Source organism: Ambystoma mexicanum, chromosome 4q (assembly GCF_040938575.1).
Source record: "Ambystoma mexicanum isolate Mex_15411 chromosome 4q, UKY_AmexF1_1, whole genome shotgun sequence".
Lineage (NCBI taxonomy): Eukaryota > Metazoa > Chordata > Amphibia > Caudata > Ambystomatidae > Ambystoma > Ambystoma mexicanum.
The window spans coordinates 261,408,364-261,433,218 of record NC_090928.1 but is presented as its reverse complement, the minus strand read 5'-3'; the positions used below and the strand labels follow the sequence as shown (position 1 = coordinate 261,433,218).

The following is a 24,855-nucleotide window of genomic DNA, read 5'->3' as shown; positions in this document are numbered from 1 at the left end:
CCTTCTTCTGTTCCTCGGGACAAAGCTGGAAAAGCTCAGATGCCCTGACGATCATGGTGCGAAATGAGCCAATTTCGTTGGGGGATTGGGGTGGTTGGGGGGAGCCCGGGCAGGGGGTGATGGGAGATCTGTCCCGTCGTCACCACCGTCGTTGACGTTTCCGTTCCCGTCTTCCCTCAGTGGAGGGAATGTAGGTGAAGGCTGGAAAGGAGGGGGAGGATGGATTCGCCTCCGCTTGTTTGGTGGGCTCCCCGACGGTCCTGGCGCCACTGGATCGTCCGCTGGGGGTAATGGCAACCTTGTCCTTATCTCCATACAAAGGGTCTGGATAGCTATCAAGATTGCTCCCAAGTTGTTCTGTGGTATAGGCATCGGTTGCGACGGGAGCGACGGCTGGGGTGCGGGGACCTCTGTTTCCTCAGAGGCCCGCTGCTCCTAGTCAGCCCCACCGTTGCTCTCTTCGCCTGCCTTGTTGGGATCCCTCCCCTAGGACCTGGCTTCCTCGAACTTCTTGTCCAGGATCTTTTTGACGCCAGCCAGCTCATCTTTGGAGGTGGTATCTGTGTCCGTTATGGCTACCGTGCCCCCCACTCTTTCCCGTCCCGGAGTTTCACGGGAGTCTTCTCGATAGGTTGAAAAGATGATTCCCTCCAGGGTGGCAGGGAAACCCTAGGCCCGGAAGTCGTCTCCACTGGGGTAGCCTCCACAGGCTTCGCCAGGGTGGCCACGACTCCTTCAATCGAGGCCTTCGCCGGGTGAATCGGGGCCTTCACGACCGTGGGCACGTCTGGGGCCTTCACCTTATGGGGCCGGTCACCGCCTCACCCCCCACCTCTTTGGCTTTTTTCCGTCTGGATCGACCAGGGCTTCTCCCGAAGCGTACCCGGGTTCTCCGACTTCCTTTTCTCCGAGCCAGAGCGTTGGCTCGTGGTTGATGGCGTTGGGGACATTGCGCCCTACCTGGCAACCGAGGAGCTCGAACCAACGGCGCTCCCGGTGCCCGCAGACTCAGTGCTTTGCCTTTTATTGAGCTCCCGTTGCCGGAGCGCCCTCAATGGTCTTAGAAGACCGCTCGGATGACTTCTTCTCACCTGCTGCTGGGCTCTTCCCATCCAGCCAGTTAGTGAGTCGAGTCTGACGGTCCTTCAATGTCCGGACAGATGTGTTCTTACAGAACACGCAGTCCTCTTCCACGTGCGACTTGTCGTTGTGAAGGCAGCACCGGGAGTGCTCATCCTCCTTGAACACATTCTGTAATCCACATCCAGGGCAGATCCTAAAGAGCTTTGATCCAACAGGCGTTGTCTCCTTTGTCCTGGGCCATGCCCAAGTGGGGTAGGCTTCAAAGATCTTCCGGAATCGTCCAAGAAGAGAGACTCGATGACAATTCTATTTTGAGGGGCGTAGAAAAATTTCAAAACGGTTCTCTGTTGATCGGAAGAAGAATCGGTGGAGCTTGAGGCTCGAATTGACTGAAAAATGAGAACTCTTAGGAAAAAAGCAAAACGCAGTAAAAGCTCGAGAGCTATAGCACGAGGACTCCCAACACTTGAACGTGTATTAAAAATCTGAAGATGGCTGCCAGAGGAGGGGCTTAGGTAGAGGGCAGTAATTGGCTGGGGGCAGTATGACCCAGAGACCAGTGATTGGTTATTAGTAGAAAGACAGTTAAGAAACGAAACAGTTTTTTTCTTTACCGAGGATTCCCATCCTGACGACGGGGAATATTCATGAGCATGTGCATCCATGCCAGACCTCATGCTGGAGAACCATTATCGATGTTATTGTCAATGTATGTTTATTTATTATTTGTAATGCGCCAGAATACCCTAGGGTAACAAGGCGGAGCAGTTACATTAATTTGCAAAGATTAGTTGCATCAATAATGATATATACATACACATGTACACAATAATAATAGCAAGGAATATATACAGTTGTGAAAATATAATGTTGTGAATGCAGGGGGAGCAGACAGGAGTACTTTCTTTCTTTGAAAGGTTTGCCAGGTGACTCTCCTTGGCATCCAACAGTACTGTTGCCACCTCAGAAGTCTGTGTTTAGTTTTAGTAGTTTTATAGTCTTTTTTTTTTTTTTCCTTTATTGGGGAGGGCTCTTCATTGGCACCACAGATTTTTTTTTAAATTATTTTTATTTTTTTTTGACCGGGCTGTGGGAACGCAGGCCATACCTTCGAGGGATGTTGTTTTTCATGTGTGTGAATTTCCTACTGTCCAGCAGTCAGAGGCCATTGAGTAAAAGGCACTTACCAGAGGGAAGAGGGGTTCCGACCTTGGTTGATCGGACGTAATGCGTTTTGCGTTGTGGGTGTCCTCCAGAAAGAACGAGAAGCGCTTGGTAGAAAGGGAGCGAGCAAGGAGGATATTAAAGCCTGGACATAGCCGTTCCTCAATCTAACTTGCCTGGATCAGGCAAACCTCACCCATAACACCCCAAACACACCAGGCACTCTGCACGTTCTGCGAGTACTGGGGTTTATGTAGAAAGGACAGGCTCTCCCACTCCGCTGGTTGATGGCAATGGAAGAAAGACTTCGCTTGCAGGCACCGATTCCCGCCGCAGGTTCCACCAAACACCTAAAACACTCCAGGCGGACTTTATCGCGAACAGTCTTACTGGCTCTTTTGAGCGAGTGGATGAAAGCTCACCACCTTCTTGGCTGGGTTGAGATCACCTTCTCGAATTACATCCCCCGGAGGAAGCACCTGATGCATTGTCTTACTGGGATGCACTCACAGGAAATCATTCCATTTTTCTCAGTGACCTCAATCTCAATAGAACTGCAGGATTGGGTTTAACCTGCTGGTTTATATTGGGATTTTGAAACTTTTTAAATCGCTGAACTAAAAGCCAGTAAACTGGGCTAAGGTACCTTTTCAGAAAACTTAATATCTGAAGAAGTCACTACCCCTAAGACTATCATGAGAGCTACTCATGTGAAAATTTGGCATAAACATATTTGCCAAAGCCATATAACTATACTTTGTGAATTATTCTTTATAGTGTACTGTTTTATGGTAACCCTCTGCCTTTTTGTTCACCCCTCTCCTTTTGAGTACAGCCTTGACAACTCATCCATTTGTTTACCTCTTGGAGTGTCGGCATACAGAAAAGCCCTGGAACCAAGGTGTGGATTGATCTTCTGAACCAGGCACATAAACGTCTGGGAAGGTCCTAGCAGTATTTTACTCATCAGTCCAGGGCCTGGTGCAAGATGGGTGCTGTTGCACTAAACCAGAGGCCAGTGTAGGTTTGTCTATTAAGGTTTATAGAAGTCCCTGGGGCTAGTCTTCAGTTAAGTACGCCTACAAAGATTACAGACAGAGACTTTGCTAAGCATGAACAATAACACAGCTTGCTGGCAAGTATAGTATGGACCGGTACCTTTTTTAATTTTGACTAGCAGATGTATGATGTTGGCAGTATGAGCAGCTTCTGCTTCCAATGCATTAGAGAATTCTCATTATATGGCGAAATTGCTTTGAGGCATGCTTTGCAAACTAGAACATTTTCTCCTCACTGCAGACAGTGGATGTACCGAAGCCTTCACCTTGTGGAAGGTAGATGTGTGGAATATCTGCAGATATCCGCTAGAACTATGACTGTAAATATGGATGAGTTCAAGAATTGTGCTGCAGTTTGATTATATTTTTGGGAGCAAGTTGATGGAAGTGAGCAGGTTTAGCTAAGAAATAGCAACACATTACCAAAAATACAGAATGTTCCTTTTTTTTCAGCCATATCCCCAGACACCAGTGTCTGCTTCTTCAGCTGGCAAGTCAACATATACGGACAGGGCAAGCCTTCTACGTATTTGGCTGTATTTGACATAAATCGATGGTATCATGCTCAGATGCCAGATTCTTTAAGGTAAGAACTGTTTTGTTGCAAGTTTGTCATGTTCTCTTAGGAAATGGGATATTTTTAAATAAAGAATACTTTGCACTTTTTCTGGGCTTTCCCTTTGAAATGGTACTTGTTTTCTGTACTGTATTGCCATACATTTGGAAACCATGCTTTGTGGTGGTTATTAGAAGTCTGAAGTTCACTTGTGTAAATGTGTTTTTAAATATGTATGTAATGTAATTGGTCTAGTCTAACTTTACGTTGGCCATTTTTATGGCATCTAGCCACATTGTGGCTAAAACACCTGGTTATTGTTGCAATAGTAAAGTGTTTTTATGCACAGGGTTCATTTTCAGTGTTTATTTTTTTTTTTTGTACCTCCATTTTCTTTTAAGGCCAGGGGAATTTCTTCATAACTGTCCTTATTTCACATTATGGTCATTGGATGCTGTGGTGACTATGACATCTCCACATTACCTATTGGACATCTTGGTACATGAGCGGAGTCTAAGCCGTGGAATGCCTTCTTCATACCCTCCGCCTGAACAGTTTTTTAATCCAAGCACTTATAACTTTGGTATGTATCAAGTTAATTGTAGATTGGTCTATGTTATGTTTACCACTCTGATGTATTGCAAGGCCATTAGTGTAATTTCTGTTATGGCACTCCTTTAAACACATAAGGAAAGCAGGAGTGTCGTGAACTAAGCAGTACGGACCTAGCATTGTGCAACATGTGTACATGGTACATTTTGTTAATGCTACCTGATTTAACAAAGTGTCATCTCTTGTGTGTGAAGATCTTATGGCACAAAGGTTTCCCTGTAAGTTCCTGTTCTCCCCCTTAATCCCTCTGATGGCTTAGCTCGTGCTGTACTGTGCCTTTATATGAAGGGATTGACTCATTTTTTTTCTGGTGTGCACCTGGTACCAAATTAGTTTTTTTCTTTCTTTGTCTTTCTTTTCCCCCAATCTGCAATGCTTCCTCCAATCGTTACCTGCCTCCGCCAAATCACAAAAAGGTAAAGATTAGCTATATAAACCTTGGTTGCGAAAAGAAGTGTTTTGTTTTATTTTCCACTTTTTGAAGTAAATTGAAAGCCCTGCTTTGTCTGGTGTGCTATCCATCAGATTTCCTGTTTATTTTTATTCTTTTTTAAAAAAAGATTTTTATAATTCTAATGTAGACCCACAGTAGATACATCAAAACTATTTCAATATAATTGATATGCGAAGGATGATTTTTATATCGCGAGTCTCACGTCTGAACATGACCTCTGTTCCTTCCCCGGGTTCAGTTTTTCAGCATTCATTTAAAGACTATTCCATACTAGGCAACCATCTGATTGGACAATTTTAGTGCTGTTTCTATGTAGCCTCCTCAAATTACGATGGACAATTCTCCTTGACTGTTTTCACTGTTGGGGAGATTTCTGTGCCACCCTCTGACAATGGTTATGTAATCCTCTAACCTGATGGTAGAACAGTGAGCCCCCCCTAAAGGAAAGACCAGACAGTGGAAGATTAGCAGGGAGGTAATTAATCCCATCAAACACCAAATAGAAATACACCTCACTGGTATATGAAAATATATGCACTTTTTTATAAGGTGTGATGAATTTCAGGATTCAGTCACTTCTCCACAGGGGGAGCCTTTCTCTGTGAGGCTAGAGAGGCGAGCCCACTATGCAATACCCTCCCTAGGGGTAGATGTAAGAGGGACCTCACCGGGAGAGACTGCCCTGTGGGCACAAGGACTCCTGTTCCGATGAGGAACTCCCTAACCAGCCCACCTGTAGCCCACTGCTATGAAAATATACCAGAAGGCAACCTAAAGAACAAGTTAATGTTTGGTATGATGTAGAATCTGTGAGAATACCTGAATGGAAATACTTATCTGATACTGAGACGAAGAAAACCACAGAGGAATGCAGAGCACAAATCAGACAAAGAACTACTTTGTCGTTAATCTGGGGGAAGTCCCAGACCTTCGTCATAAATCTACGAGGTGGAGTCATAGGAGAGGAAGAAGACGGGGAATTTCAAACCAGCTGGTCGAGCGGAATAGGAGGGACGCAGGACGTGCAGCATTCTGGGTTGACGGGTAACTTGGAAAAATCTTCCAGAGAGCCGTGGCGCGGACCAGGCAAGCCGCGAGAAACCTGAGAAGCAAAGGCATCCCGAGCTGAAGGACGGCAGTGGCGTGACCGCTAATGCTTTGCGTTGAACCAGATGGTACAGACAATACGCTGATCCCACTAACACAGCAGGGGACCTGACCGACGAGAAAGAAAGAAGGTGAAGGCTGTTCATAAAACTCGATGTGAAAGGCACAGACAACCCGAAGTAAGAAACCCCAATCTCAGCCGAGACCCGGTGATGTTGTCCCCAACTTGAGAGGTAACGGTAGACCCAGAATGGGGACCAGCAGAGGTTTAGACAGGATAGGGCCTGAGCGGGCAAGACCCACCAAAATCCTGTAATTGCCCACTCAGGAGCACTGTGTGAACATGTATAGATGTTAATGCCAATGTGGTGGGCCCAACTGCATTAGCTTCAGGCTCCACTTGTTAGACAATTCTGGCTACGCCTCTGGCGACCAGCAATCATTGGGGGAATGGGCATACTCAACCCAGTGAAGATCAAGTATTGAAATAGAGTGAGAATCATCATTACTGGAGCATTCAGACTCGTCCGAGGAAAGAAGTATTGAAAGAGAGGGAGAATCATAACTGGAGCACTCGTACTCGTGCCAGTAAAAACCCAAGTGTTGGATGAGAGGAAGAATCATTGCTGCAATCTTCCTATTTGTCCCGATAAAGACCCAGTCTTGGAAATACATAAGAGTAAAAATGGTAGCTGGAAATGTTTGTCCATGTCAAGACAAGTATTTGACGTTGAATACAGAGAATCAACTGTGACTAACCGCAGAAGAGTAGCAGAGTGCCTAACTAAAAGATGGAACAAAACAAAGAGAACAGATTAAAAGGGAGCGAGATGTTGATGAGCCCAATACCTGAACTTCATGACTTGATAAAAGTAGTCGCACATGTGGTGGCCAAGAGCCTTGTAGCAGACGAGGGAGGGGAGAGACAGACTGATGGTAAATCAAGCTTCCAGTACTAAATTGCATATACATGGCATACAGAGGGATCAGCAGCAAACACAGCATGCATTTGTTAAAGTAGTTTGGCACACAGAGCTCTCTCTAGGGCACCCACCCTAGAGTGACAGTTTATAATGCATATCCTAGGCAAACACTAATGTGTTTCAGTGCTTTTGCAATGGGAGTGTTACCTGACACGATATTGCTGTTCTTTGGCAAGAATTGTCGACATCTCACTTGTGACCTGTGACGCAGCCCTGTGGGGACATCGTGTTGTATTATGAATAAGCAGCATTCACAGAAACCTCTTCTGTTGTCCCCCATATGCAGGGCTACGGCTATACTTGTAGAGAATAAGCAGAAGGAAAGGTCTGACGTGTCCTCTGCCCTAGGAGGGGTTTGGGCCTGTGTGGGGTGCTCTGTGTCGAGCAGACCGAAGGAGGTGACATGGAGGGTCTGAGGCCTAACTATATGGGAGAGCCTAATGTAGCATACCATGGCATTGCATAACATAGCCTAGTATTGCATTGCATGGCATAGCATAACATAGTAATCCTTCATAGCATAACATAATATAGCATAGTAATCTTGCCAAATCACAAAGAACTACCTGTGAGTACTTTATTGAAAGGAATCTTGCTAAGAAATCAGCCCACAGAAGAAAGGAGTTAATTCTCTTGTGCCTCCGTTTGTTTGGTAGTGGTAGGGCCAGGTTAGATTAGTTTGGACAGTGAACAGATCTTAATTTTGGATTAACTGACCATTGACAAGGAAAATCCATAGATCTGGGAAAGTAAAGAGTTTTTACTTTTTCTTGAATAAAGAATATGACAAAAATGGAAGATCAGAGTCTGTGTCCTTCTTCTGACCCGCCACACAGGTCATGCACAAAATAGTTATGATGGGAAAAATAACTAAAGCAAGAGTGTGGGAGCCCCTCTATTGAGAACGAACATGGGTCAATTACCCTGTTCTATGGAATCTCTTCCACTCGCTTTTCACAGAGAAGAATTATCCAGTCAAAATATCTGCAACGTAACTGGTACATTTCAGAGTGGACAAAATCACTGAAAAACACTGCGACCATTAATTAAATAAAGGGTAGTGGGATAAAGGGGTTCAATTGGGTCGGGATGCCCCCCCCACCACCCCCCCCCCCCCCCAGTTAAAAAAGAAAAATGTACAAAAATTTGGTGTTTCTCATTTTCTTTTCAACAATTACATTTACACTCAGTCTGGTTCTACCTCCAAGGGCAGTCCAGCACCAAAATGCTAGGCAATTCTCCTCTGAAAAAGAGTACCATCAGCAACTCCAGACACGTGTTTCAGCCTTGTTGGGCCTCCTCAGTGAGGTGAAGCTGAGCCTCTCTAAAGCACAGTGAGCAAGGGGTCCACGTGTCTGGGTTTGCTGTTTCTGTGAAAGGTACAGTGAGCTAAAACTTGGTTGTAGACCTTCCTGAGTGGGAAACCTCCCATAGAACAGGTATTTCAACAGTGTTGAGTGTTCATTCTCAGTAGAGTGGGTTCTCACAATAAGTACTCTGGTTTCACAGAACACATACTAGATCCACTGTGTAGATAAAAACAGTAAATTGCCAGTGAAGGCCTTACTCGCTCCTTAAACAAAAATGTAGGCCCAATCCTAGGAGATCAGAAATATAATTAATTTTCAGATCTAAGTTTTAAAAAAATGGACTCCTAGACAATATTACATACCGTGGTGATTACCAGTCGGGCTTCAATGGTACCATGCACAACTTATCACAGGTTTCCTGCTATATTCCGAAATAAGTATTGTACATTATAAATGTGTGCATAACATAATTTATTGGTTATTTGTAATGCAAACTATACAGGAAATGTGTTTTTCGAGGCGTATCAAGACACAAGGTGGGAAATGAAGGGGGAAAAGGTACAAAATAAAAACAAACATTCCCAAAAGGCCTTGAAACATTCGGAACGTGCAAGTGCTAAAGCATGAGAGCAGGGGAATGGTGGGGAGGTGAAGGAAGGGTTGCAAGTGCTGCAACATGAAAAAAGAGAGCGGGGGAGGAATGGAAGTGAAGAGGGCAGCAGAGAGAGGTACAAAAAGTGTTAAAACAGTTATAAGTGCAGGAAAATGTAGGTAGAAAGCATTCAGGAACCCAGAATGCAATTATGAAAATCTGGTGTGACTGAGTGCATACTGGGAAAGGTGTCCGCTCATTTGGTGGAAAAAAAAAGATCGAATGACTATTTGGTCGAAACCAAATGGTCGGAAAAAAAATGGTCAATTTTTTATTTATTTATATATATTTTTTTGTTTTTGGTTAAAAAAAAATTAATATATAAAAAGGGAGGTTGGGGGGGGGGGGGACCGTTACAAGATAGGCGAGCTAAGAGGGGGCCAAAGGGGGTCAAGATAGAATGGAAGAGGTGAAGCAAATTGAAGCATTTATTGGAATACAGTGCTCAACACAGCCAGGAAGGCTACCAAAGTCCAGGATATATTTTAGTAAGGCAGTCCTTCGTTCAGGAATGGCATATTACACACCAAGGAGTCAAAAAGTAACCACAGTGAAACAATGTATGTCCAATGAGGAGTGTAATACAAAGATGTACATATCCCTATTAAATCAGGGGCAGCTTCTAAAGTTCTTCGGGCTTGTTGTGGAACAATGGGGCCTTAGAAAAATGCAATAGTCGAGGTAACTAACTTGCAGTGCCATGTGTAGGAGCTCCAATATTCAGAACAGTGCTCCCTAGAAAAGAACAGTACAAGCCAGATATGTCGGTTAGAAAAAAGCAATTGACCAGAGCAGACACCAGAAGAGATACAGTGGGGATGGTTCGAGACCAAGTAGCACCAGAAGTAGAAAAGCAGAACAGGATTCAGCCCCCAATGTTAGCCAATGTGTAAATGAGGTAAAGGGACCTGCAGAACAGACTACAGGGATCCCTGAGAGTCAGTATCATGAATAGCCCACCATCTCAGGTACTTAGTGTTTGTTTCAAGAAAGTAGGTTCCCAGAAAGTGAAATAGCCTGTTAAGTAACAGCTTCTTTTTAAAAGGCAAATAAAGGATCCTGTCACACAGGGGTATAAGACCCAGACTGCCCAAAATAACCACCATTGTCCTGCACAGGAGTGGGACCCACCATCCAGAAGTACAATCAATGACAGAGTGGCTACATGTGGACGTACACACGTCAGACTCGGACTACTCAGCAGGTAAACATGAATGGCACACCAGCAAATATGGCCCATGCAGCAGGACCACAGTGGTGATTACCAGAGACAATCCAGAAAAGCAGATATGGCATGTTGTTGGTCCCAACAATCCTCCTGGCAGCGGCAGCTCACTAAATCGGGCCGGCACACCTGGCGTTTTAAACAGTAGTAAAACTGCCCGGAAAGTGGCCCCAGAATGGGAAGGGTTGGCCTCAGCAGAGGACCAGTTGCACGACGAGTAAATCTTAGGGATGACACCCAGCAGGCTAAAACCCAAACACGAGCTATGCCCAAATCACTACACCCAGCCAATACGGCAAGAAGGTGGCCTGAAAATGCAGCAACTGCATAAAATGGCTGAAAATCCCATAGCAGGTAAGCAGACCTGCTCACCTTGCACAATTATGGCGGAACTGAGCTCGGGAACAGGCCTTTCCCTACATATACCTTCACTCACAGTTGCTTGCTTCTACCCCATACCACCAATCCCATTAGGGGATTTAAAAGAAAGGTTTTGGAGACCAGCCAATTAGGTTGGTCCCAAAAAACGCCAAACACCCAGACCCATCCCCATATAGTGTAATGGCCTGCCCAGTGCCAGGAACTGGTCTAAGCCAGTCCAAACCACTGCTATCATCTTGGGCTCACACAGACCCCAAATGGGCAGAACAGCCATTGTAAGGCCTGCATCGTAGTTTCGCTGAAGAGAAGCCTGCTAAACCAAATGGCGAGAGTAGGACTTAAAAAAGAAAACTCATTAGAAAACAAATCTTACATTGGGCTACTAATGTGCTAAATCATTCTGCACCCTTAGTTATTACAAAATTGAATATTAGCTGCCACCCGCCAGCAGTGGAGTAACTTTGCTGAAAATGTTGGGTGGGGGACATGACTTCTGAAGAAAAGGTGCCCCAGCGAAATGAGTGGGGATAAAATGGTGTGCCATGAAAGTTAGGGGGGGGGGGGGGACAAAGACCCCCACCCTAAAATCAAAGCCCATGCCCGCCAACTCCCTGAATCAAAGTCTCAGGCACTTTTGCATTTTACCGCTCTAAGCCATGTATCATAATATGGCCTTGCCATGAGATTTTCACCTGCCCTTTTCACATGTTGTAGTTTGGCCTTCTTCCTGCCCACAAAGGGCCTGATTTGCCATACATTGTAAGCCCTTTCCTGTGGAATGCTCCAGCTTTCTCTGGCAAAGTGGCAGTCTGTGTTTGTGGTCAGATGTGGGAGCTGAGACTATCTGCTCCCAGCCCACACCCATAACAAAATTTGTCTGTTGCCAGGCAGATGCATTGGCCAGAGGGTGTCCATGATTGGACAGCCTTGCCAGTGTGAATGGTGCAGACCCTTGCCGTCAATGGGCTTGGGGGTGACTTCAGCTTGATTCCTGGATAAATGGGGGGCTCTTTTAACCATTCATCATATCATCATTCTAATTGGAGCCAAGACCCCTGCAAAGAGGAGCATCCTGTAGAAGATCCGGAACTTGTGGTTGCGAGCCATCCAGCATTGATTTCTTCAACCATCCTCTGTCCCTTTGCTGATCTCCAGAAGGCTTTCATCAGCGCTTCAACCCCTGGCCCTGTCCTTCTGGAAACTACCAGTCATGATCCCCGGCTTTAGGTTCCTGCTTTTTGAATGTCCATCTTGTGGGCTCCCCAGCATCTTCCTGGGCTCCCTTGCTGCACTGGTCGTCATCCAGCCTTGGGACTGTGCAGATCCTCGACTTGTGAAAGAAGCAGCTTCCCACTGTAGTGGTAGCTCCCCAGCACGAAGCAGGGTCTTGCATGACAAGTTACATTTTTTTCTGCCGGAAGGGTCGACATCGCTGATCGCAGTGTGTGTCTCTTTAATGACTGTTGATAGCTCTTTCCCTTTTTCTAAGCAGCAGCATTTTACCACAATGGTAGCCGAATAGAAGGAACAGGTTTTCCTTCGGTTTGTCTTGTATCTAGGCTACTGGTTTTGTTGCCCTTCCAGTGTTTCATTAAAAAAAAAGAATCTTTTTATTAGTTTCAAACTCATTAATTTAAGAAACAACTGCACAGTGTTACAGTTCATTCAGCAGTAACACATGATTACATATATTTGCGCAGATTCATTCATCATTACAAGTTAATCATATCCTTTATTTTCTGACCACCCTACAAGTTCCCCTTTGCGTTCCTGTGTTTGCCCATGGGCAAGTTCCAGGTTAATGTCACCTTCAATAACACCCCCCCCCCCCTGGTTCCATGAGGCTCCATTATACCTTTGTTATCCCAGTTTGCAGTCTTATTGGTAAGGTGTCTGACCCTGAGACTTGACCATTCTTGCCCCCACCAGCTTACTATCCCTAGTTGTAACCTCACTCACCCCCACTACTTGGTCTCCAAATTCAGTTTTCACCTATACCTCAATGTTTTGGGATCCCCTAGTGTATTAGCTTCAGCTAATCCGCTTTTGATACTTCATAGTCTATTCCCTTAGTTATATCCACCGCTAATCGGGCCTCTCTTTTGTCTAGGTATCTTCTTAATGGGTCCCAGATATCTTTCAGCCTGCTTCAGGTTTGTGGTTGGTAATGTTGCACTATATTGACTCTTATTTGCTTCACAGTATGCAAGTTGGGCGGTTCTTTCGGAAGACTCTGTATGCGTCGTTTAAGTCTGTGCTTTAACCTTAAGTATAGAAAGGACATGATCTCATTCCATTCACCTTTCCCCTATAGCTGCTCTAAGGTGATTAGGTTCCCCTCTACGAATAGGTCTTGTATTGTGTGTATGCAGAGTCTACAGAAGTGCATCCTGTATAGCTTTTCAAATGTTATATCAAGAGTATATTGAGAAAGATGGGAGTACAGCCACACTGCCATGTTTGTATCTCTATCCTACTATGTTTTCTTTTGCCGCATATAATGGATTCTAGATTGGCTTGGTGTGTGACTGCCTTTTCGATCCTAACATGTGAATATTCGTGTGCTCTGGCATACCACCTGGTGGCATATTGCGCTTGTGCTGCTAAATAACATGTATACAGGTTGGGATTGTCTACTCCTCCATATTTATGTGCTTTTGTTTGTTTCATAAGCTATCCTTGGTTGCTTGCCCACCCAAATTAATGTAAGCATCAGACTCTTGGCTTTTTGCCGAAAAGGTTTTGGGGGTTCTATTGGTACGTTATTGAAGATGTACAATAATTTCAGGACTATAACAATTTTTGCCATGGATAGCCTTGATGCTTGTGCTATCAGATGTAGCCATCCATTTACCTTAGCCTCTAGAGCAGTGGGCTTCAAACTTTTTTGGCCTGGCCGCATTACCCCCCAACCTAACGGTTCATTCCATTTACCATCCCAACTTGAATATGCAGTTTGTTGCTCTTAAAACAAATGGACCATTGGAAAAAATACAAGAAACATTAATTCTAGCAAACATTTATTGGAAATCAGCCGACTGGGACTCAAATATAGACTATGATGACAAATCTCGATGAATGTCTAGCTACTTTGGACAAACAAAAAAATCAATCTGCAGAGATTTTAATCCGAATTGCCTACCAAAAAACCTTATTCACTGAACACAAGATACAACAAACCATAACTTGCAATTGAAGACAGCGAAAGCTGAAATGCTCCTGAAACAACTTGCTGCCCGCAACTTTCAGTTGCTGAATGGTATCATCAATGGGGATCGCCTGCCAGCAACTACCTGGTGAAACAGATTTTCGTCCTCAACTATAGACTACTTTTTGTATTGGGTAACTTACTTGACAAGGCAAACCATCTGGAGATAGATGAAACCAAGAAAAGTGAGCACAGTCTACTTTAACTCTCACTGACCTGGCTCAATATACTGTTGAACCAAAAATCCCATCAAGTCGAACTTCGCAAGTAGAAATTGTCTCTTTATTACATCTGAAGGAGTTAATCAGTTAAAGAAATCATACAAAGTAGCTAACACAACAAGAAACCTAGACTGCAACTGTGTGCCCTTGCTACAAATGTTTAAACAGAAAAATAATAAGCATATGAAACCAACCTTTGAACATAAGCACGTATCGAACACAGCACTTAAATTCCAAAAACAAAATCTAAACAGAGCAGTTCGAGAACTCCAAAAAAGAACTCGAGCACTAAACATGCTGAAATAGCAAAACTAAAACAGATTCAAAAACTGGCAGATATCACATAAACATATGTAAATGCAGCTTGACGCTGAGAGAATGATGGAAACCCTGGCAAACAAGAACACAAAATACTTTTGGTCGATTGTAAATGTATCCATAACAGAACAATAGGCTCTAACCTGCAACCCTATACCAGCAAACGTATGGACAGCTTTCTTTTCCAGTCTGTACAATAACAGCACAGATACACTAGTTTCCAGACGTCAACAAATTGCTCCATTAAAACCAGGACATAATGATATGAAAAACCAAGAATTTGAGGGAAAATTAATAACATCTGACTGGAATCTGAAGATTGACATGCAGTTGAGCACCTTACGAGCTCCAGTCCCTGACGGGCTTATCAACTTCATAATCAAGAAAGTACTGGAGGAATGGGCGATCCTCTGTAAGACCTTATTCGACACAATAGCCAGCACCAAAAGACTTCCTCCGTCATGGACATCCTCACTAATTATACCAATTTTCAGGAAAGGCTCAAGAGATGATCCTAATAACCACCGCCCTATAGCACTCTTAGATGTGCTAGGTAAAATCTATGCAACATTTTTGTTAGACCAACTAAAAGCCTGGAGTAAATAAATCATTGTGATAACCGCCAATGTGGATTCGTAAAAGCATAGGGTGTGCATTGAAGTATTTCTCCTAAACCTCTTAAAAATCAGAGCCTTGAAAAACCAGAATAAAACATACATTGCGCTAGTAGACTTTGCACAAGCCTTTTGATAGTGTCAACCGCTCATTACTTTGGAAAAAACTCCGACATTGGGATTGCCCAGAAAACCTATATGAACCTATAATGGCTCTCTATACAAACACCACTATCAGAATTAAGCTAAGCCAGAACGGCCTATTAACAAACGACATCAAAACAACCAAAGACTTGAAACAAGGATGTCCACTAGCAGTAGAATTGTTAAAATTATTCATATCCGACATGGCCCTAGCAGTCAAAGAAGACTCCTCCTTCTCGCCGAAGATAAACAAATACTAGGAAGACTTCTATACACGGACGGTTTAATCCTCCTAGACCAAACTCAAATTGGTCTACAAAGAAAATGGCAGCTTCTAAACAACTATACAACCAAAAATAATCTGAAAGTTAACACTGCGAAGACTACGATATTAGTACTAGAAGCCACTCAAGGTAGACCCAAAAAGGCAACATTTCGATGGTAACTGGGGAAACAACCTCTACTTCAAACATCAACAGCCACATACCTGGGGGTGACAATCAACCCAAGTAAAAATGACACCCTTCAACATGCAGTGATAAAAGCAAAAATACGATTCCTGAAGACACAAGGCAAAATCATATATCGAAAAATTCAGAAAATTCTCATTAATGCCCGTACTTAATTTTTATTAACAGAAAGATTGCCTGACAGTCACCTACTGTGCGTAAACTGCCCTTTGCCTACCTCGTGAAATCTGGCCCTCCATCGAAGGGCACTTTTGGAAACAGATCAAAGTTTATCAGTACAACTTATTGGGCATGACCTGGGGCTACGATCACTAGTCGCAATAGTTGAGTGGAACGCCCTATCACTCTATTGAAAAACTCTAGCTAACTGCGGCACTATCCAATACAACATCTTAAAGAGCAAACATCCCGATCAAAGTGATCTATAATTCAAGAATTGACCAAATGTTGTAAAAAAACAGCTTTCTTAAGCAAACATTATGGAGGAACTACTTGTCATCAATCAAATGCAGCAAAAAGACCATTCCGGATTTTTGACTGGATGAGAACTGAAGATGATCGAGCAAAAATTAAGCTGCAATGTCATATCCTTTCGGAAGTTAAGGCTCAGAACAAAATTCCTAACTTCCTTGTCAAGTTTCCCTATTATGTCTATTGAGCAACAAACGTGCGCTTTAGACTAAATCTCTTAAACACGAATGAGATAATGACTAAACATAGACAGATTGACCAGGACAATCTCTTATGTCGACTATGCTATAGAGAAAGTGAAACGTTAAAACATCTTGTACTTGTATGTCACCAGCTATGTGCGACAAGAAGAAAATACTTAGCTGCCTTCATAAATAACAGCTATTTAAGAGATGTTTATAGCTGGTGGTACAGGTTGTGTGAAATGGAAAATGAAAAATATTTGCTTTAGGGAAATGACTGCACAAGGTTTTCCAAAGGGACACATGGGACACTATTCTCGTTATTAAAGGTCCCACCTGAATATGAACGAGAAACCATAAATGCACTGTCAATCATGTGGTTGGCAAAGGTTTGTAATGAATCATGAGCCATAAATAATAAAAAAAAGAAATCTTCACTTATTGTAGAATAATTGATCATTACAGCATGACATGTTAGCCAAAAAAAATCCTTTATAAAACAACAAACCATGTTGATTTCCAATATTACAAGCAATTATGTGCAAAACAATTTTCAAGTCAGTTTTCTTTGGCTGCCACGTTTTGAGGTCTGCACCTCTTCTTCCTGAGCCTTACGGACTGCAGGGAAAACATCCTATATAAAGACACATCAGATATCTGTTCATTCAAGAGTGATATATAGTCGATATGGCTGACAAGTTCTATTCAAACCGTGGCTGTACATGTAATGATCTATTAAACATGACTTAGTCATTCATAATATGTTAAGTGCACTACAGACTTGTACCCATAAGCCATCTGAATGTGACCTAATGGACTTGAAATAAGCCTAATCGTTGCTATTCCTTGCTAACTTCTAAGAGCAGTGAAGTCATATAACAGAGTCATCTGAGTGTGACCTAATAGGCTAGTAACAAGCCTATCCATTGCTAACTTCTGAGGATGTAAGATTATAACTACGAATTTCGAATCACCCAAGAAACAAACTACTCTAGTTGGAAAAGAATAAAAGAACAGGGTTCAATACCTTTCCTTACTGTTGTCTTGAATTACTCATGTTCAAACTGGAGAACCCATTATCCTCATGGGGTTTCTTATTCTGTGTGTTCAACCAAGCTATCAGCTTCTCCAGCATGGGGTCTGGCATGGATTCACATGCTCATGAATATTCCCCGTCGTCAGGCTGGGAATCTTCGGTAAAGAAGAATCGGTATCAGTATCGTTTCGGATCTCTTTCTTAGTAGTAACCAATCACTGGTCTCTGGGTCCATACTGCCCCCAGCTAATGACTGCCCTCTCCCTAAGCCCCGGCCCTGGCAGCCAGACTCAGATTTTTACTGCTCGTTCAAGTGTTGGGAGTCCTTGTGCTATAGCGCTCGAGCTTTTACTCTGTTTTGCAATTTTTTTTCAAAGAGTTTAATCTAATTTTTTCAGTCAATTGAGCCTCAAGTTCCACCGTTTCTACTTCCGATCAACTGGGACCCATTTTAGAATTTTCTACGCCCCTCAAGGGCAAAGTTTTCATCAAGTTACGCTTCTTGGAGGATTCCAGAAGATCTGAGGCCTACCTCGTGAACATGGCCCAGTACAAGGGAAGCTCGACACCCGGATCCCAGCTGTTCAGGAACTGCCCTGGATGCGGATTACAAAATGTTTTCAAGGAGGATGAGCATTCGAGATGTCTCTACTGCCTTCACAAAGACGAGACGCACGTGGAAAAGGACTGTGCGTCTTGCAAGAACCTGTCGGAACGGACCATGTTGGATCGTCAGTCAAGCGTCGCCAGCTTGCTGGAGAAGGGCCCAGCCGGTGAGAAGAAGTCTGAGCGGTCTTCTAAGTCCTGTGAGGGCGCCCTGGCGACGGGGGCCCAACAGAAGGCAAAGCACCGCGAGTCCGCAGACACCGGGAGCGCCGAAGGGTCGGGCTCCCCGGCTGCCAGGCAGGCCGCACTTTCACCGACACCATCAACCACGAGCCAACGCTCTGGCTCGGGGAAGAGAAAATATGAGAACCTGGCTAAGCTTCTGGAGAGGCCCCAGTCGATCTGAAAGGGATCAGCCGAGGGGGAGTGAGGTGGTGACCCCTCCCCCAAGGTGAAAGCCTCAAGCGCGCCCAAGGTGGTGAAGGCCTTGATTCACCTGGTGAAAGGCCTCTATCGAGGGAGTCGCGGCGGCCCTGGCGAAGCCTGTGGAGCTTGACCCAGTGGAAGCGACCTCAGTGCCCAGAGTTTCCCTGCTGCCATGGAGGGAATCCTGTTTTCAGCCCATCGACAAGTCCCTCGTGAAGACCCCGGTGGAAAAAGAGGGGGGGGCAGTGGCCGACACAGATACAGCCTCTGAGGAGGAACTGGTTGAAGTCATGAAGGGCCTCAACAACAGGTTTGAGGAGGTCCGGTCCCACGGGGGGAACCCTGAGGAAGCGGACGAAGAGAGCGAGGGTGGCGCCGACGAGGCTCCCGTGGATGAGGAGCAACCATCGCGCCCGTCGCAGCCAGTGCCCGAGCCTCAGGACAACTCGGTGGCCATTTTGATGGCAATCCAAACCTTATGCACAGAGAAGGACGAGATTGCCCCTAACCCCAACCGACGACCCAGCAAAACCGGGCCCGTCGGGAAGCCCCCCGAACAAGCGGAGGAGAGTTCATCCCCCCTCGCTTTTCCAGCCCTCGCGGCCCGCTCAGCCTTCATCTCCTTCCCCTGATCCTAGGGATGACACGGGAACGGACACGGCCACGACGGGGACGGATGACAGTGGTGACGACCCACCCGACGAAATTGGCTCCTTCCACGCCTTGATTGCCAGGGCATCTAAGATTTTTCTAATCTGCCCTGCGGAACAGAAGAAGGAAGGTTTCCTCGATCAGCGGTGCGAGGCCAAGAGAAAGGCGGTCCTCGCGGTACCATTGATTGACGATATCTAGGAGGAGGGACTTGGTCTCCTGAAGAACCCGTCCACGACGCCTGCAAAGAGGGATCGGTATGAGAAGTACCGGGTCCCCGATTCCGCCCCTTTGTGCCTTAGTGCACAGCCAACCCGGATTCGATTGTCTCGGTGGCGGCCAAGAAGAAAACGGCAGGGGCGTCATCCTCAACTTCGACCTCCCCACCCAACGGCGAGGGGAAGAAGCTGGACGCCACGGAACGAGTCATCTCGTCTGCGGCGACGACAATTAAGGCGGCCAACGCCCTAGCGATTGTGGCCCGCTACGACAGGGAGCTGTGGTACAAAATCGCTCCCCTGCTGGACCTCCTACCGGACGGCAAGAGATCGGAGGCCCTGGAGATCCTGCAGGAAGGTGAGGTGGCATCAGACCACGCCATAATGTTGGCCACGGACATCGCTGACACCGGATTCCGCCAGTTGGGCAACAGTGTTTGCCTTTGACGGCAGGGATGGCTCAAGGCAACTGATTTCCGCCAGGACGTGCAAACCAGAGTTTTGGACATGCCCTTCGACGGGAACAACCTGTTTCGAAAAACAGTGGATGAGTCAAATACATCAAGGCGCAAAAGTTTAGGATGGTCACCCTCCAGCACGTGCTGGGACAGCTGGAGGAGGGAGACTTCCTATCGTCGCCGGACTTGGAGGATGCTTACTTCCACATCCCCGTTCTAAAAGGACACAAAGTTTCTCAGGTTCGTAGTCCAGGGGCGGCACTACCACTTCAAGGCCCTGCCATTCGGGCTGAAGTCGGCACCCAGGGTGTTTACTGAGTCCCTCGCACCAGTGGTGGTGCGGCTGCGCCTGCGGAGGATCCACGTCTACCCTTACTTGGACGATTGGCTCACCTGTGCAAGGACAGGAGAACTCGCCGTCGAACACACAGCGGAGACCGTCCAACTTATCACGGACCTGGGATTCTCCATCAACTACTCGAAGTCCCGTTGCAGGTCGCACTGTTTCTGGGAGCCAAACTCGATAGAGTGGTGCGATTGGCCTCGCCGTCAAAGGAAAGGACGAAGACCATCTTGGGCAAGATTCCGCGCCTGCTGGCCACAGACAGCCAGGGTGAGATCCATCAAGGCTCTGCTCGGAATGATGGCCTCATGGATCTACCTGGTGCGCCTGTGCAGGCTACGGATGCGTCCTCTACAAGAATTCCTCGACGCCCGTTGGATACAAGCGACGGGCAGCTTCGAAGACAGGATCCCGCCCAAGCGATCCGATAGTGGGGCACCCGTGCGCATCTCATGGCGGGCAAGGACTTTCAGACTCCGTTACATCAGGAGACGGTGACGACGGACGCCTCCCTGGAGGGATGGTGAGCGCACATCGGAGATCTTCACGTGAGAGGCTTTTGGCTCCCGGAGGAAAGGTCACTCCACATCAACATCCTGGAGCTCCGAGCAGTGTTCTGGGCCCTCAGATCGTTTCTCCCGTCCCTCAAGGGCAAAGTGGTGAGGATCTTCACCGACAACACCACCACAATGTTCTACATCCAGAAGCAGGGAGGCACCCGATCCCCCCGCCCTGTCCAAGGAGTCCCATGATCTGTGGCACTGGGCCGTCGCCCTGGGGATGTTTCTGGTGCCCTTCCATCTAGCAGGAATAAAGAACGTCATCGCCGACTCACTCAGCAGGGAGCTGCGCTCGTGCCACGAGTGGGAGCTGCGTCAGGATCAGGTGGATCGACTTTTTCAACGATGGGGCAAACCCTAGATCGACCTGTTTGCGACGGACTTAAGTGCCAGAGGTTCGCCAGCAGGTTTCCCCAGCCGAGGAGCATGGGCGATGCATTCTTGTTCCCCTGGAACGGCCTGTTCCTATATGAGTTCCCTCCGTTGCCGTTGCTGCTCCGACTCATTAACCAAGTCAAGAGGTCCTGGTGTAGGATGATCCTCGTTGCACCGGCGTGGCCGAGACAGATCTGGTTCCCGGACCTTCTGGACTTGTCAGCATTCCCCCCTGTCAGACTGTCGACAGACGCAGATCTCTCCCGAGAAGGATGCGCCATCCTCCATCACGACCTGGAGTCGCTGAACTTGCAGGCCTGGCTCCTGCAGCACTAGAGTTTGGAGGGTACGATATCCCTGCGGACTGCAAGGAGGTGCTTGCAAAGGCCAGGGCGTCCTCAACTCTAAAGTGCTACGGACACAAGTGGAAGAGGTTCTCTGTCTGGTGCGGTGCACAGAAGATTAACCCTCTGCGAATTACAGCCCCTCAAGTGTTGCCGTACCTGCTGTCGCTGGCCAAGACGGGGCTAGCTCACGCTTCCATCAAGATCCATCTTGCAGTGATTTCACGTTACACCAGAACTACGGGATGGTCATCTCTGTGGTCTCATCGCCTGGTGAAGGAATTTATGACGGTACTGTTCCAATCATTCCCGTCGTGGGGAAGACTCTGGCCCCAGCGTGGGAGCTCAACATGGTGCTGACCAGGCTCATGGGGCCGCCATTCGAGCCTCTGCATTCGGCACCATTGAAATTTATGTTGTGGAAAACAGCGTTCCTTATGGCCATCACCTCCGCACGACGAGTGGGAGAGATTCAGGCCTTATCCTGCAAGCCTCCATACTTGACTTTCCACAAGACGAGGGTGGTGCTGAGGATGCACCCCTCCTTCATGCCCGGCCGTCCGAGAGCCCATTCGACCAAAGTGATCGCTGCTACTACGGCGTTCCTGTCTGGTGTGCCCCTGCTGGACATCTGCAGGGCTGCTACGTGGAGGTGGACGCACACCTTCACAAAATTCTACTGCGTCGACCGGGATTCCAGGGAGGAGTCCAGGGTCGGCCAAGCAGTGCTGCACAACCTGTTCTCCACAACCTGTTCTCCTGAAGGTGGGCCTGGTGAGGAGGTAAGAGTTGCTTAATGTTGAGTTTATGTAATGCTTAATGTTGAGCCTTGCCACCCCCCGTGGTTATGCATGTGTACTGCTATGTATTCTTATATTCATGAGCATGCGAATCCATGCCAGACCCCATGCTGGAGAAGGAACAAGTTACTGACCTGTAACTGTTGTTCTCCAGCATGGGTCTGGCATGGATTCACATGCGAACCCTCCCGCCTACCCCTCTGCGGCTCTTCACTTGGTCATACTGCCACTTCACGTGCTACCAAATCTGAGGATGGCTGCCAGGGGCGGGGCTTAGGGAGAGGGCAGTCATTGGCTGGGGGCAGCATGATCCAGAGACCAGTGATTGGTTACTACTAAGAAAGACAGATCATAAACGAAACTGATACTGGATTTTTCTTTACCGAGGATTCCCAGCCTGACGACGGGGAATATTCATGAGCATGTGAATCCATACCAGACCCATGCTGGAGAACAACAGTTACAGGTAAGTAACTTGTTCCTTAGTTCACCACCTGGATAATGGGGTCATCCCATAAGCAGTTGTCTAATATGTAGTAAGCAAGCATTATATGTCGTAAGAGAACCTACTGATGAGTGACTCGCACTGATATTGGCACCAGCCTTAGGGATTCTGCAGGATTTTTAAGAAACATTGCCAAATGGCATCCAGAGCAACATGGGAGAACACCCCTCAGATATATTACTTATGCCTTGATAAAGACATGTTGGGGGTTGAAACACGTGTCGGCTGACCACTTTCCTTTTACCATATGTCCACATTGGGGACAATAAAACCACATGTGAAGACACAGCAGTTACTCTGCCTGCACTATACCATAACTAAAACTCTAGCCACCTATCCAGATACAGGACGTTTACACATTACACAATGCTCCTTATACTATCCTATCTAGTATACCTGGCCTCCTCACTTGTCTCACTCGCCCCATGGGAACATCTCACTATGTCGCCTCTTATAGCAACTACAATACAACAATCCACTACACAATATAACATAGATGACAGAAACCTAAGATTACGAGCAAGACTACCCAGAATCTTTGATCCGCTCATCAAATACGAAACTAACACCACTCGAGAACCTACTCGTAAACCATTCACCCATAACCACGTTAAGCACAATAACTACCAAACTAACAAAGAAACATTTGCCACTCCCAATGCTGCAAAAAATACTACTACACATCTTAACCGCACACCTAAACTCAAAGGAGCCTTAATAAACGCTAGATCCTTAGTCGCCCACGCCATAGAAATATCTGAAGTTATCCTGACAGAAGACTACGATTTCCTAGCCATTACAGAAACGTGGCTGCATGAGGCATCAGGCCCAGCACTATCCCTAGCCGTGCCCAATAATTATACTATCCTCAGATCGGATAGGTGCGGAGCTCGAGGTGGAGGACTAGCCATCATCGTCAAAACTAAACTCCAGATGAGACTCACCCCCTCACCAACCATTGAATCTTGTGAGATAATGTCCACCAAGACACCTACAGCCAACTCACAAACCCTTAACCTTCACTTGATATACAGACCTCCAGGTCCAATCAAGAATTTCATAGAAGACTTAACTACCATCCTATCAGAAAACCTTAAAGATACTACTCAATCAATATTACTAGGCGACCTCAATATTGGCTTTAATGATATCAACGACTTACAAGCCACAGCAGCCTCCAACACCCTAACAGAACTGGGTTACACACAAAGAGTTCTTGAGCCCACCCATATCAAAGGGAGAACCCTTGATTGGATTGCTGACCACAACTGCATTATAGCCACTCTCACCATCTCACCCCAAATCTGGTCAGATCACCATCTAATCTCATTCTCCTTGGACACTGCCACCCCCAAACTGCAACAACCGTGTGCACCTCCTGCACTTACCAGAAACAAAAAAAACATGACACTAGACAAACTACTCCCCGGCATCATGCCCACTTTGGACGCTCTACCTGACAACCTTAACCCTAACAGCCTAGTGGAAGAATTTAACAATATCATGAACAAAACTCTTGACAACATCGCACCACTCAAGCTCAGAAACAGCAAGCCAAAGAACCACCTGAACAACTGGTTCACCCCTCTCTTAAAAAATCTGAGATTAGAAAAAAGGAAATGGGAAAATACATGGAAAATTAACCCCAGCCCAGAAAATAAACTGAAATTAGCTAAAATCTCTTCTCATTACAAAAAAGAAATCATCTCAGCTAAACAAGAGACCTACAATAACAGAATCACACAAGCCAAATCAAGTACTAAAGAACTGTTCACTATACTCAGAGAACTGGAAAACCCAATAACACCTCAAGACAACTGTCTTAAAGATAAAAAGTGGTGCTCCGAAATCCAGCAAGCCCTCTCTAACAAAGTCCGAAACCTCCAAAAGAAAATAGAACTAAAACGTGAGACCCTAGCACCCAATATATTACCGCCTATCAAGACACTTCCTAACTCCAAACCCACTACGCAATTCCACTTCTCCAAAGTCTCCATACTAGAAGTAGAGAAAGTAATACTCGGTCTAAAACCGTCCAACTGCAAAGGAGACTTATGTCCAGCACAACTCATCAAAGATGCAGCACGAGATCTAGCACCATTTATCACCAAGTTAATTAATGCCTCCTTTACCACAGGCATTATCCCCAGTAACTTAAAAGAGTCCTGGGTGCTCCCACTCTTAAAAAAGGCTACTCTAGACCCCACTATACCCACTAACTATAGACCTATTACTACGGTACCGTTCCTTCTGAAGATACTGGACAAGGTGGCATATATACAAATCCAGAGCTTCCTGGAACAAAACCAACTACTAGGCT

General features: G+C 46.0%; 1 protein-coding gene across 2 annotated transcripts in view; it reads left to right on the top strand.

Moving 5' to 3' along the window:
* The window catches only part of AHCTF1 (AT-hook containing transcription factor 1), a 2,174,249-nt gene that overhangs the window by 330,317 nt on the left and 1,819,077 nt on the right, over nt 1-24,855 (top strand). For both annotated transcript variants that reach the window (XM_069607832.1, XM_069607831.1), the window contains exons 9-10: nt 3,759-3,891; nt 4,263-4,444. In XM_069607832.1, coding sequence (XP_069463933.1) covers nt 3,759-3,891; nt 4,263-4,444 — 315 coding nt within the window. The remainder of the gene's footprint in view (nt 1-3,758; nt 3,892-4,262; nt 4,445-24,855) is intronic.